General features: G+C 46.0%; 1 protein-coding gene across 1 annotated transcript in view; it reads right to left on the bottom strand.

The window, feature by feature from the left end:
• The window catches only part of CIITA (class II, major histocompatibility complex, transactivator), a 59,367-nt gene extending 50,280 nt beyond the window's left edge, over window positions 1-9,087 (bottom strand). Inside the window, exon 1 of the mRNA XM_011961393.1 lies at window positions 8,744-9,087. Coding sequence (XP_011816783.1) covers window positions 8,744-9,026 — 283 coding nt within the window. The 5' untranslated portion in view covers window positions 9,027-9,087. The remainder of the gene's footprint in view (window positions 1-8,743) is intronic.
• Window positions 9,088-15,123: the final 6,036 nt, after the last annotated feature.

The following is a 15,123-nucleotide window of genomic DNA, read 5'->3' as shown; positions in this document are numbered from 1 at the left end:
AGGAAGGAAGGAAGGAAGGAAGGAAGGAAGGAAGGGGAGAGAGAGAGAGAGAGAAAGAAAGAAAGAGAAAGAAAGAAATTCTAAGAAGTCTCATTATCCTATGACCTAGTGCCACGGGAGAGGCACCTCTGACTGCTCAGCCATCTTGAGGTCCCTTATGGGGGTCCCTTTCTGTTCTCAGAGACAGCTGGCTCTAATGTCCCCCCATCCCGCCCTCAGACTGATGGCCAGGGCAGCTTTGAAACTTAGAATGGGCCAGCCACGACTACCAATGCTCACCTGGATGACTGCAGCTGCCTGGTATATCTTCCCTGTACCAGAGGTTCATTTCAGTACCACCTTCCTCATCGACATCTTCCTTGACTCCTCCAGACCCAGGTCTTTTCCACAAGACCTGAACCTGACGATGCCTGTGTCAGTGTAGGTCTGTGAGCAGAGCAAGTGACACCCGTCAACCCATGTGTTTGGCTGATGGCAGAGGATGCACTTTGGCACCCGGAGGCACCAGGGTAGAGAGGCTAGAGATGAGTGGCAGTGGTACCCAGCCAGGAGCTGAGCTGAATTTCAGCAGAGGCAGATGAGGGTTCGGGGATGGAGAGGGAGCGGGCAGGATGGCTCAGAGGCAGAATGACAACCTCTGGCACTGAGTGAATGGGGGTAAAGAGCAGGAGGAGGAGTGTAGCCCACCGCAGGCTTCTTCTCTGTTGAAACACCTGCCTCCTTGCTGCTGCCTCTTAAAGACTCCTGCAGGCTGGACGCGGCGACTCACATCTGTAACCTCAGCACTTTAGGAGACTGAGGTGGATGGATCACTTGAGGTCAGGAATTCGAAACCAGCCTGGCCAACATGGTGAAACCCTGTCTCTACTAAGAATAGAAAAATTATCCAGGAGTGGTGGTTCATGCCTGTAATCCCAGCTACTCAGGAGACTGAGGCAGGAGAATTGCTTGAACCCAGGAGGTGGAGGTTGCAGTGAGCCGAGATCACACCATTGCACTCCAGCCTGGGCAACAGAGTGAGACTCCATCTCAAACAACAACACCACCACCACCAACAACAACAACAACAAACTCTTGCAGAGGTGATGAGGATTCCCCCAGCCCAGGTCTGCTTGGGACAAAGTCAGTTCTGTCCTGAGAGAGGACCCCTGTCAGGAGAGGTGCTGCTGAAGCCAGTCTTGCTCTAAGGATCTGAATGTACTTGTCTTGAGTCAGAATCTAGCATGGCAGCAACCACTAGAACCGATACTGGGGTCCCCTGCCAAGTCCCAGGGGAAGATGGGGAGGAACTTGGTCTTCCAAGTAAAGAACAGTGTTCCGGAAAAATTGCCGGTGCTTGCTGCAGTCTCCCAAAACAGATTCTGCTCAATCCTACCTTTGCACCTTTGTTCCCTGCAAGCCAAGGGAGAATGCTGGGAGCTTGCTCCCTCCCGGCGCCGCTCTCCTGCCTTCTCCCTTTTGGCCTGTATTTTAGCCATGCTGCAAAGCTCGAGTTCCCAACTTCATTGCGCCTCCAGCTAACTATAATTTTTTGCTTTGCTGGGTTTTACAAAACTTGCTGCAACATTGTTTGGCAATAAAACTTCGACTTTCAAGTTCATAAGCATCATCCCTGCTACCTCTGATTAGATCATAAATCTGTTAATGCCTAGGGCCAGGTCTTTAATTTTCTATGCTCACCCCAATACCTACACAGAACTGAGCATTTGAAAGACACGTCATCAGGCTGGGTGCACACTGCGCTTTGGGAGGCTAAGGCAGGCATGTCGCTTGAGCCCAGAAGTTTGAGACCAGCCATGTGCAACACAGCAAGACCTCATCTCTACAACAAATAAAAAAATTAGCCTAGCAGAGTGGTGCATGCCTGTAGTCCCAGCTACTTGGGAGGCTGATAGGGGAGGATGACTTGAGCCCAGAAGGTTGAGGCTGTAACAAGCTTTGATTGCACTGCTGTGCTCCAGCCTTGGCGACAGAGCAAGACCCTGTCTCAAAAAATAAAATAAAATAGGCCGGGCGCGGTGGCTCACGCCTGTAATCCCAGCACTTTGGGAGGCCGAGGCGGGCGGATCACGAGGTCAGGAGATGGAGACCATCCTGGCTAACACGGTGAAACCCCATCTCCACTAAAAATACAAAAAATTAGCCAGGCGTGGCGGCGGTTGCCTGTAGTCCTGGCTACTTTGGGAGGCCGAGGCAGGAAAATGGCATAAACCCGGGAGGCGGAGCTTGCAGTGAGCTGAGATCATGCCACTGCACTCCAGCCTGGGCGACAGAGCCAGACTCCCTCTCGAAAAAAATAAAAAATAAAAATAAAAATAATAAAATAAAAGACACACTATTCCAAGACCATTTGAAGGAATGAATGGAGTTTTAGATTTGAATGATCAAGGCAGCCTCCAGTTCCAAATGGATGAAGATTCCTCCCCTGCTAGATTGAAAGTGCTTCTTCATCTCATGCTTTTTGGTGAAAGAGCACTGGATGGGGAGTCCACCATAATTTCTAGCAGGTGCCAAATAAATGATTCAGGAGAAGGAAAGAAAGGAGGTGAGAAAGGGAGGAAAAGAGATCGGTGAACAGGGAGATAGGTGAGTAGAATACAACTGCTATGTATCCAAATTAGGGAGGAACATGGGAGAGCATATGAGAACCTGGACCTATTGATGGATTGTTGTATAGGGGGCTTAGTTGGTAGGAAGGCAGGGAAATACTTTGACATGTAAATATATGGGAAACATATGGGTGATTAGGTAGGTAGAAAAATTGATTAACTGATAAGTAGACATGAGTAAGTAAGTGTATAAGTATGTAGATAGTAGATATAAATAGATAAATTGAGAAGTAGATTACCACCATAAGACAGGGCAAGAGGCTGGGCATGGTGGCTCACGCCTGTAATCCCAGCATTTTGGGAAACTGAGATGGGTGGATTGCTTGAGGTCAGGAGTTTCAGACTGGCCTGGCCAACATGACGAAACCCTGTCTCTACTAAAAATACAAAAATTAGCTGGGCATGGTGGCAGGTGCCTGTGATCCTAGCTATTCGGGAGGCTGAGGCAGGAGAATTGCTTGAATCCGGGAGGCAGAGGTTACAATGAGCTGAGATCATGCCACTGCATTCTAGCCTGGGCTACAAAGCAAGACTGTCCTCCAGCCAAAAAAAAAAAAAATTAAATTAAATTAAATTTAAAAAAAAAGACAGGGTGAGAATAATGATAATAACAATAATCAAAAGAAGTAGATATGAGAAGGTAAATAGACAGATCAGGAAAGTTGGAGGGCAGGCAGGTAGGTGGATGGGAAAGTAGACAGTAAGGAACGCAGGTGAACTGTTCAAGGTCATAGCAACAGAGAACAGAAACCGTCCCTGGTTGGAGAAGTGCCAGGCTTGGGGGCAAGCTGTGTTTGGAACAGTCTGGCCTGGGAAAACCCATGGGGAAATGCCAGCTTCCGGATGCAGGTGTGTCTCCTTCTGTGGTTCCTGGGGTAGAGGGCCGGAGAAGCAGTCCAAGGTGAAAGGCTTGAGTTAGTTCCTCACCAACACATCCCCTTCCCTGAGGCAAAGGAGGTTCCCAGGATCAGAACAGGGGCTGGTTCTCAGGAAAGGAAGCCCAGAAGGAGGGAGGGCACAGCCTCTATCCTCTCTGGTGTGTCACAGCTCTGGTTTCTCACATCCAAAGGATCAGATGGGGAAGGAAGCTGGAGGAAGGGAGCTTAGCGATTTGTGGAGTGTTCCTGCCTTTCCAATAAATCAATCAACTTCCTAGAGGGAGGCTTTGTTCTATTATTCCTAGAACTGAGACCTCATGGGCGAAAATACCACACAATGAAAACAGAACAACAAAAACAACCAACAAAGTAGAGTCAAAGGAATCAGTAAAAGATAAGACCCTGGCAGGGGTGCCCTACAGCCTCTGAGAAAGTGTGCAAAATGGGCCCCTTCATGCTGCGCCTTCCATGGTCAAACCTAAGGCCAGCTGAGGCTGCCCCCACTTAGAGTCATCTTTCCACCATTCATATTGGGCTTGTGGTTGCCTCAGATGCCAGCCTTGGGGCTGAGTCAGAACCAGCTTCCTCTTGCAGGAAATGCATGGGTCTTACAGTGAATGATGTTCCCGAGCCCTTAGATCAGTGACTCTGAATGCTATTATCATCTCCACTTTATAGATAGGGAAACTGAGGCGGGGTGCCCGGGAAGTGCTCAGAGTCATACCTCTTGGAATTGGGAAGGCAGGACAGGCACTCAGGCTGTCTGAGGACATGGCCCATGTGCTAATTCAATGCCTCAACCCAAGGACAGGGGCCACATTGATTCAGTTCTCAAATATGCACAGTACCCAAGCACTCAGCACTGCGTTTTGCACAGAGTAGGTGTCTAGATATTGTTTGGGGCCCCCAGTGAGACTGCAGTAATTATTTTTCTCGGTGCTTCAAACCCCTGGTTTATCTTCTTCGTGTTCAATTCTCCTTGCTGTTATCCTCCTTATAGTGGTCTGATATTTATACAGTGCGACCTAATGTCAAGCACTGCCTTGGAAGGTTTCTACCTACCATCTCATTTAACCCTCACTAGAGCCCTGGGAGATTCGTATCATTGCTCCCATTTCAGAGATGAAGAAACTGAGATTCCGAGTGGTCTAGTCATGTGGCCAAGGTCACTTGGTGCATAAAGAGCAGAGGATGGCCTCAGACCCAGAACTGTCCAGCTGTCCAGCCTCCAGCCTGGTTCTTTTTCCATCATCACCCATCCTAGTTCCCCCTTCTTTGGCTTCTGACAGGTGTTGTCCCGATGTTGTCACCCACTGTTGACCAGAGACTGCCTGAATGTTTGCTTTAACTTCCTATTGAGGCACCTGAGTTCCTCCAGGGCAAGGACCTTGACTCTGGGGACTCACTGGAGCTTTCCTGGGGCTGGATGCACAGAGGTTGCTCTGTGTAGCATAGAGCGAAACCCCTAAGCTCCCATCTCCAGAATTGGGCTTTCTGCACAATTGCAACTAAGGCACTGCAATATCTGAAGGTGCCTTCTGAATCATCAATTTCACTTTGAAGATTGCTGACCTATTTAGGGTAGATTTACGGTAGCCCCTTGGGTTGTTTAGGAGAGGAAGCCAAAACAGTACTTTTTTTGCAGAAAGTACAGCAATTGGTCAGGACTCGTGAGACCCCATAGGCTCCCTCTTCAGACAATGACCAGAGGCAAATCACTTAACTTCTCTGTGCCTCAGTTTACTCATTAGTAAAGGAGGAATAATAGTATTACATGAACTATCCATTCATCCATCCACCCACCCATCCACCCACCCATCCACTCAATAGTCAACAAATATATATCGCATACCTACTGTGTGCTCAGGCCCTGTGCTAGGTATTTGGGACATACTGTAATCAAAACATAGATCCATGTCCACGTGGAGTTTATTTTCCAGTGAAAGGGTCAAACAATAAACAACACACACACAATACAAAAGTAAGATATACAGAAGGTGGGGGGCCAGGCGCAGTGGCTCATGCCTGTAATCCCAGTAGTTTGTGGGGTGGACGGATCACTTGAGGTCAGGAGTTCAAGACCAGCCTGGCCAACGTGGTGAAACACTGTCTCTAAAAATATAAAAATTAGCCTGGTATAGTGGCTTACACCTGTAATCCCAGCTATTTGGGAGGCTAAGGCATGAGAACTGCTTGAACCCAGGAGGTGGAGGTTGCAGTGAGCTGAGATCTCACCACTGCACTCCAGCCTGGGTGATAGACTGAGACTCTATTTAAAAAAAAAAAAAAAAAAGTGGGGAAAAAAAATCAATCTAGGGAGGGGGCTCAGAGTATGGAGGGAGGAGTTGCAATTCTAAATGGTTTGGTCAGGGCAGGCCTCGTTGATAAGGTGCAAAGAGTAGAAGGAATTTAGGAGGTTGACCAAGAGAATGCTCGGAGAAGAGTGCTCCAGGCAGAGGGAATGGCATGTGCAAAGGTTCTGAGGCAGACAGTGTGCTGAGCATGTCCGAGGAACAGCAAGGGTGCCAACGTGGCTGGAGTAGATGAACGAGGCAGACAGGAGTAGGGGATGACAGCAGGCAGGTGATGAGGTGGGAAATTGTCCAGACTGTGGGCCGTTGTCCAGATTTAGCTTTTTCTCTGAGTGACGTGGGAGCCAGTGGAGCGTTTAGCACAGCAGAGGGCCAAGGTCGTTATAGAGAGGTTCGGAGGGAGGGTCACAAAATCCCCACATGGATGATTTCCTTTTCTGAACCCCCATAAAAATGAGTCAGTGCCCTTTGTTTACAAACCATGCAATTCTCTTGCCCTGTCCTCTTTCTTCCCCTCTGAGAGCTGTCCAGCAGCAGCACAACTGCCCATTGTAGAGGGTCAGGCCTGGCCGCCCTGGAGGGAAGCTGGCTGGAGGGCAGAAAGAGAAAGCAGGAAAAAAGCAATTTGCCCTATACCCCTCCCAGCTCCCCGAAGACCACACTGGGCCCTGAGTGCAGTTCCACTTTCTGGAGTCACGTGAGATCAGAAATAAAAATATTACCTCCCGAGGGAGGAAACACAGTTAAATAACAGGAACCAGCGCTCTCAGAAGGAGGGGGTGGGAGGGGCTGGAGTGCCCGTCAGCAGCCTGTGAAGGCATATGTGGCTGGGGCGGGAGGGGCTGCAGCCAGGGAGAGAGGAAGGTTCTGGCTTCTCCCCCCGTTGGCATCTGTGCCGCCATCGAGACCACACTGGCTGTCTGAACCCCTGTTGAGAAGCCAAGGGAGAATGTTTGGGTGGTAGAGATGCCCCCTTGCCTAGCTGTCTGTTAGGAGGAAGAGAATGAAACATGAAGCCAAGAGACGATGGAAACCACTTGGGTGAGAATTTGACCACAAAAAGAGCCAACCCCGTGGAAATGTATGTCTTGGCAGGAAAGTTGATAAACAGCATTGATCTGGTGCCCAAGATAAGGCCGCCAAAAACGCATTTGATGCCCTTAAGTTTAAGTTGAAGATCAAAGCTTGTCTGTCTTCAAATCTAGCCTTCACCACTTCCCACCTGGCGGACCTGGGCAAGTTGTGTCACCACTGGGCAGAGTCTATTTGCTTCTTTAAGTGTTAAATACGGATGAGGATCAAAGGGTTCAAGGTCAAGGGAGAAGTAAGTAAGAGGGTTCTAGATTGTGGTTAGGAAGTTTCTGGCACACTAAGTACTCAATAAATGTCAATCACTGTTATTCTCTCAAGACTTGCGTTTCAGAAGGAGATAGAACAAACATCGTCTTTAGAAAGTTATGACCAGGTTGGATGCGGTGGCTCGCGCCTGTAAGCCCAGCACTTTGGGAGGCCAAGGCGGGAGGATCACTTGAGCTCAGGGGTTTGTGAGCAGCCTGGTCAACACAGTGAGACCTCATGTCTCCAAAAAACAATTTTTAAAAAGTATCCAGGCATAGTGGTGCCTGCCTGTGGTCCCAGCTAGTTGGGAGGCTGAGGTGGGAGGATCACTTCAGCACCGCAAGTTGAGGCTGCAGTGAGCTGTGATCGTGCCACTACACTGCAGCCTGGGCAACCAAACAGACTCTGTCTCAAAAAAAAGAAAGAAAGTTTTGACATTGCAATGAAGGGAAGACTTCTTTGTAACTGGGTAGGAGACACAAAAAGTTGGAGGAGCCAAGAATATGAGTGGACAGAGTACAGTGCAGGCTTGTCTTTCTGGTTTAAGATGATTGTGTCACCAATGCTTTTAAAAATAAGGCATTCATTCATTCTGTCTCCCTCTAAGCCAGTTCTTATTCTCTGTTTCTCATCTTTCTTTCCCCCACCTTCTTCCTTTTTCTTTTCCTCCGTCAGCCTCCCCTTTCCTTCCTCTCCCTCCCTTTTCTCCCTGTCTCTGCCTGTCTGTCTGTCTCTTTCTATCTGTCTTTCTCTCCCTTCCTTTCTCGCTCTCCCTCTGTCTCTCGATTTCTGTCTCTGTGTGCCACACAGACACACACATGCACACATAAGCAAATGCATGCAAATGCACACATGCTCATGCACACACATACACACAAGGTGAGCTCTGCTTTCAGCTCTTTCTCTGGCTCCTCCTTTCTCTGCACTCCATTTCTCTATTTTTTTTTTTTAGATGGAGTCTCCCTCTGTTGCCGAGACTGGAGTGCAGTAGCACAATCTTGCCTCATTGCAACCTCTGCCTTCCGAGTTCAAGCAATTCTCCTGCCTCAGTCTCCTGAGTAGCTGGGACTACAGGCACCCACCAGGATGTCTGACTGATTTTTGTATTTTTTAGTAGAGACAGGGTTTTGCCATGTTGGCCAGGCTAATGTTGAACTGATCTCAGGTGATCCACTTGCCTTGGCCTCCCAAAGTGCTGGGATTATAGGCATGAGCTACTGCGCCCCGCCCCATTTCTCTCTTTTTGACTCACACTGATTGTGCCTGCACCCATCTTCCCCACTAGACTGCGGGCCCCTTGAAGGCAGGAGCTGATCTGTCCATCCATGCCCCATTAATGTTGATGTATCATCAGGGCTCAGTGAGTGAACCCAAGCAGGCATCTGACTGCAGGCCCCTGGGATGGTTCCTTCCAGCAGAGTGGGAAGCACACCGCACGCTCCGGCACACCCAGCAACACAGACAGTGCTCCAAGTTTTCACTGCTCCTGCCAGCTTACCATACACCAGTCTGCCTTCCCGTTGACTTCCCTTTCAGAGAGGAGGGAAAATCCTTGAGCTGCCTACAGTCTGTCATTGCTCTTTGATTAAAAGTGATGCCAACTTACCATCATGGTCACGGTGGCTGGAGCCCCTCTCGGCTGCTGGGGGCTGCAGCCCACTCTGGGCCCACCCCAGGAGGGCCAAGTCCAGGTCTCCTTTCTCTAGTAGGGTCAAAGAGATCTTCCTGGCCAGGGCCTCACTATCAGGCTCATGGAGCAGAGTGCAGTGGTATTCCCTGGAGAGGAGCTCCTCCTTCAGTAGGTTGTCCAAGAGTGCCTGCACCTGGCTGGGCTGATGGCTGGAGAGCAGTATTCGCACCTGAGTCAGGATGGCCTGGAAGTTGTTCATGGCAGCCCTTGGAGTCAGGGCAGCTGCCCTGGCCGGTGCCTGGGATCTCCACTCACCCGGCGTGCAGCATCCAAAACATGAAGTGAAAACCAGGACGAGGGAACCTCTGCAATTTATTACAGTTTATTTCTACTTAGGAAGATTTCCTCTTTTGCGTTGTAGGCTGGGGTTCCTGATGAACGGATGGATATTGGCTTTTGGGTTGATTCAGACTCCACAGATATTCTCTGGGTCCTACCCAGGTGCATGTGCCAGAGAAGCCCACAGTCTTCTGTTGGAGCCAATCTCGTATTTCTAAGAGGAAGGCAACGTGCCTCCGTAGAGGACCTATAGGGTAATAGGTCTTTTCAGATGTTTCATCATAGCAAGAAGGCATTGTGGTATAGAGGCTAAGCAAATAGGCTTGGAGCTAATCTGCCTATGTTCAAGTCCCAGATCTCCTCCTTGATAATTATGTGACTTTGGGCATGTTACGTAGCATTTTTTTTTTTTTTTTTGGCAGGGTCTTGCTCTGTTGCCCAGGCTGGTGTGCAGTGGCGTGATCATAACTCACTGCAGCCTCAAGTTCCCAGGCTCAAACGAACGTCCCATCTCTGTTTCCCGAGTAGCTGGGACTACAGACTCACACCATCATGCCCCGTTAATTTTTTGTTTTTTATTTTTAGCACAGACAGGGTCTCACACTGTTTCCTAAACTGGTCTTGAATTCCTGGGCTCAAGTGATCCTCTTGCCTCAGCCTCCCAAAGTGCTGGGATTACAGGTGTGAACCACCAGCCTGCCTTACTTAGCATTTTTAGTCTCTGTTTGTTAACACTACTTACATTATAGGGTTGTTAGGAAGATTAAATGAGATAACATAAATAGAGTCCCTAGTGCATTATCTGCAACATGATAATAATACAATAAATACAAGCCATCATTATCATTGTTAGTGATTAATCATGCAAACTACTATCACCTTGAGTTTAACCTCACAAAACCTCAGTCTCCTCACCTGCAAAATTTCCCACTAAAAGCAATCCAGGCCGGGCGCGGTGGCTCAAGCCTGTAATCCCAGCACTTTGGGAGGCTGAGACGGGTGGATCACGAGGTCAGGAGATCGAGACCATCCTGGCTAACACGGTGAAACCTCGTCTCTACTAAAAATACAAAAATTCGCCGGGTGCGGTGGCGGGCACCTGTAGTCCCAGCTACTTGGGAGGCTGAGGCAGGAGAATGGCGTAAACCCGGGAGGCGGAGCTTGCAGTGAGCTGAGATCCGGCCACTGCACTCCAGCCTGGGAGACAGAGCGAGACTCCGCCTCAAAAAAAAAAAAAAAAAGCAATCCAAGCTCATGTGCATTTAAGGGGCTTAACACTGGGCCTAGTAAGCACTTAACGAACACTATTTGTTAAGACTATCCCCAACTCACTAATGCACAAAACTGAGGATTTGCATAGAAGCCAGTCTGATTTATGATTCTAAAAATCCCCAAACCAGTTTTAAAGAACTTATAGGCGAGTGTTCTCCTGCCCATTCTGTAACATGCCGTGACTTTGTTTCCTTCCAGACTCAGGACTACCATCTCTCAGATGGGGCCATTTGCATTATTCACTTAAATGAGACAAAGGATTTCCATTTCCAATATGGCTGACCAGCTCCCATATGATCACTACCACAGGTAACAACTATAAACTCTGGGGAGAATATAAGAAACAACTATCTGAAGGCACTGGAGAGTGACAGGCCAGGCAGATACCGGAAGGGAGTCAGCACATGGAAAATAAGTATATCACCAGTGAATTTCCTAGTTTATGAGTTTAGTCTGAAGGCAAATTTCAATCAGTGCTGTGCAGTTAAGACTCTTATTTAAAAAAGGAAAAAAAAAAAGGCTGGGCATGGTGGCTCACACCTATAATCCCAGGACTTTGGGAGGCCGAGGAGGGAGGATTGTTTGGGCCTAGGGGTTTGAGACCAGCCTGGGTAACATGGAGAAACCCCATCTCTGCTAAAATTACAAGAGTTAACTGGGTGTGGTGGCTCATACCTGTGGTCCCAGCTACTTGGAAGGCTGAGGTGGGAGGCTCACTTGAGCCTGGAGAGGTTGAGGTTGCAGTGGGCTATGATAGTGCCACTGTGCTTTAGCCTGGGCCACAGAGTGAGACTCTATCTCAAAAAAAAAGGAAAGGTTTACTGCTCTTTACAATCAGAGGATAAAATTTGGGGCAAAAATAGCTACTGGAAAGTAGAAATCCCAGACAGAGAGGGAGAAAAGAGCAGCCCCAAATTCCGTATATAACTGCCCAAATACCTGGCTGGCCTCTGGACCACGTATGTATTCATAGGTCAGACTCCAAGCAGCTCAGCTTAGGCTCAGCTAAATTTTGAGCTGCAGTGGGTGTAGGGGTAGGAGATTTTGCATTTGATTCCAGCCAAGTTATATCCCTACTGAAATAAAATCCAAAAATATTAACACTGTTCGGATTATAACAGAATCCAGGGTGTTTATGACATATCCCTAATGTCCTGTGTTCAATACAGTATTACTTGATATAGGCCAGGTGCAGTGGCTCATGCCTGTAATCCCAGCACTTTGGGAGGCCAAGGCAGGTGGATCACAAGGTCAGGAGTTCAGGACCAGCCTGGCCAACGTGGTGAAACCCTGTCTCTACTAAAAATACAGAAATTAGCTGGGGATGGTTGCGGGCGCTTGTAATCTCAGTTACTCAGGAGGCAGAGACAGAGAATTGCTTGAACCCAGGAGGCAGAGGTTGCAGTGAGCCGATATCGAGAGCCACTGTACTCTAGCCTGGGTGACAGAGCAAGACTGTCTCAAAAAAATAAATAAATAAAAACAAAATTACTTGACATATAAAGAAACAGGAAACAAGTAACATTTTCAAGAGAAAAAGATAATCAATGAAAACTGGCCTCAGGATGATGCTGATGTTGAAATTAGCAGACAATGATTTTTAAAGCTATGATTATAACCATGGAGGAAAAAGACATCAAAGATGTAAAGGAAAATATGCTCATCAAAATGAAAAGATAGGAGATTTTAGCATAAAAATAGAAACCATAAGAAATAGAATCTATTAAAAAAATAACCAAATGGAAATTTTCAAAGTGAAGAATACAACGCATGAAGTTTTAAAAGTCACTGGGTGGAATTAACAGCAAAACAGATATGAAATAAGAAAAGGAATTTTAAAATGGTACAATAGAAGTTATTCAATTTGAAGAACAGAGAGAAAATAATTTTTAAAATGAGCTTCAAGTATTTGTGGTATAATCTCAAAAGGTTCAACTTATACATATATAAAGTCACAGAAAGGGGAGAGAGGATGAGACAGAAAAGGTATTTAAAGAAATAATAGCTAATGTGTTCTCAATAAAGATGCTTCTAATGAAGTAACTCAGGAATGGAAAACGAAACATCATATGTTCTCACTTACACATGGGAGCTAAACTATGAGGATGCAAAGGCATAAGAATGATATAATGGACTTTGGGGTCTAGGGGGAAGGGTTAGGTGGGTGAGGGATAAAAGATTACACACTGGGTACAGTGTACACTGCTTAGGTGGTGGGTGCACCAAAATCTCAGAAGTCACCACTAAGGAAGTTTTCCATGTAATTAAAAACCACCTGTTTCCCCCAAAGCTATTGAAATTTTAAAAAGTAGAAAATGGGGACAAAAGATGTGACTATGGAAGACTAGTCAAAGAGATACAATGTTACCGGCTTTGGAGATGAAGGAAGGAAGTCACAGGCCAAGGTATGTGGGTAGCTTCTAGAAGCTTGAAAAACCATGGAAATAGCTTCTCTCCTGCAATCTTCAGAAGGGAATCAAATTCACCTTGATTTTAGCCCATTGAGACCCAGGTAAGACTTATACAGTAATGTTAACAAAATAAATTAGTGTTGTTTTAAGCAAAAAAAAAAAAAAAAATAGCCAGAGCCCTTTTTTTTTGTTTTTTAAAGGAATACAGATTTGAGAAGCTTAGCAAATCTAAGTAGGATAAACGCAAGAAAACCACACCTAGGCACATAATAGCCAAACTGTTGAAAACCAAAGCTAAAAAGAAACTCATGAAAGCAGCCAGTTCAAAATAACACAGTACATATAGGAGAACACCTGAATGATCACCGACTTCTCATTTGAAACCGTGGCGGCTGGAAGACTGTGGAAGAATATCTTAGAAGAGAAAAGATTTTAAAATATGTTCATCCTGAGTTCTACATTCAGTGCAAATATCCCTCAAGAATGCAGACAGAAATAGACATTTTCAGATAAAAGAAAACTAAAAGGATAGGTTGCAGGAGATCTGCATTACAAGATGACGAAACAGCAAACAGTGGGTGCACAGAGCCAGGGATAAGGATCTGTTGTTCTAATCACTTAAGAAGTCTGCTTTGATTGTTCCTGTCAATCCGGTGACCACTTGTCATGTGCTTGCTCGAGAAAACCTGGGTGCCAGCCTCCACTTGGCCACTGACTCACTGTGCCATTACTGGCAAGACACTTCCTCTCTCTGGACCACAATGTCGTCACCCATGAAACACATAGGTTGGATTACATGGTCCCCAGGATTTTTCACTTCTGAAATACTACAGTTTCCACGGAGGTGTTACCCAGTTGCAGAACCCACTGGTCTTGAGCTCAACAATATTGCCCTGCAATTAATCACTGGTGTATTACTTCTCCCATCTTTACTTATTCAGAGTCCCTGCATGATCTTTTTTTCTCCTCCAAATCACATGCAATCTGTACTATTATTTATCTAATATTTTGTTTTACTCTGTCTTACTGATTTAATGTCTTTTAAAAGGAAATTTCCTATGTTTATCACAATTGGAAAGACAGCATCCCTTGTGCAAGAATAGTAGGCAACTATAACAACAACAACAACAACAAAAACCCAGGCAGAATGTAAAATGATAATATGAAAGTTTAGATTTCAATTTGCTCGAGTTTCTGATCCTGAGTACCTATCTCCCTTTGCGACAAAAGGTAGTTAGCAAGTGTTAGAAAGGTATTAAAGATGGAGTGGCACCAAGCTAAAGCTCTCTTGCGTCAACAGGTAAGTAAAAATGTTAAGGGTGTAGAAAAACGGGAATTCTACTTTGCTGGAGAGCATGTAGAATGGTGTAATTGCTTAGGGTAGTAATTTGGTAATGCCTATAAAATCATTAGATAATACTCAGGATTTCCACTCTTCAGTATATATGCCAGAAAAATTCTTACATGTGGGCATTATGACACACGAAGCAGCTTTATCTGTGCTAGAAAAAAAAAGAAAAAGAAAAAGAAATAAAAATCACCATAAGAATAGTTAGAAATGTCTTTTATAAACATTCTGGAGTACGTATGGCTTTAACCAATTAAACTTAGTAAACCTAATCAAAGTGTAGGAAGTTAATGTTTGTTAAAAATAAAGTTATTTAAATAAATTACACATTGGGACACTGAGTGAGTTTTAAAGGTTTAATAGTTGAATCTTTTATCATCTTCTCTCCTGTTTCATCGTAGTATAGTGTTACACGTAAAAGTGTATCCATAAGCTATGACCTGGGGCTGCTACATTTCTAAGAAGAGACTCTTAACACAGATTGCTAAAGGTACAGCATTCAGATATAGGTATTCTAGAATCTTCTCCTCATGAGCTCAGCTGCTAGTATAATCTCCACACCAGTGGTAGCATTGGTCATCTATGATTACCAACCAGTAATTCCTTCCAGAATCATCATAAGTTATTTGCCATCAGGGCTCTCTGTGACTGCTCTTCCACAAAAAAACTGGTCATTTTAAAGAAAATACTGTTCATCTTTTTTTTTTTCTTTCTGGTTCAGGATCTCGCTCTGTTGTCCAGGCTGGAATGCAGTGGTGCAATCATGGTTCATTGTAGCCTCAACCTTCTGAGCTCAAGTGATCTTCCCACCTCAGCCTCTTCCCATGTAGCTGGGAGTGTGCCACCATGCTTGGCTAATTTTTAAATTTTGTGTAGAAATAGGGTCTCACAATGTTGCCCAGGCTGATCTCAAATTCCTGGCTTCAAGCGATTCTCCTGCCTCGGCCTACCAAAGCACTGGGATTATAGGTGAGAGCCACCGCACT

Source organism: Colobus angolensis, unplaced genomic scaffold (assembly GCF_000951035.1).
Source record: "Colobus angolensis palliatus isolate OR3802 unplaced genomic scaffold, Cang.pa_1.0 Scaffold55, whole genome shotgun sequence".
Taxonomy (NCBI): Eukaryota; Metazoa; Chordata; class Mammalia; order Primates; family Cercopithecidae; genus Colobus; species Colobus angolensis.
Note: the sequence above shows the minus strand (reverse complement) of the source record. Positions and strands in the feature narration are given on the sequence as shown.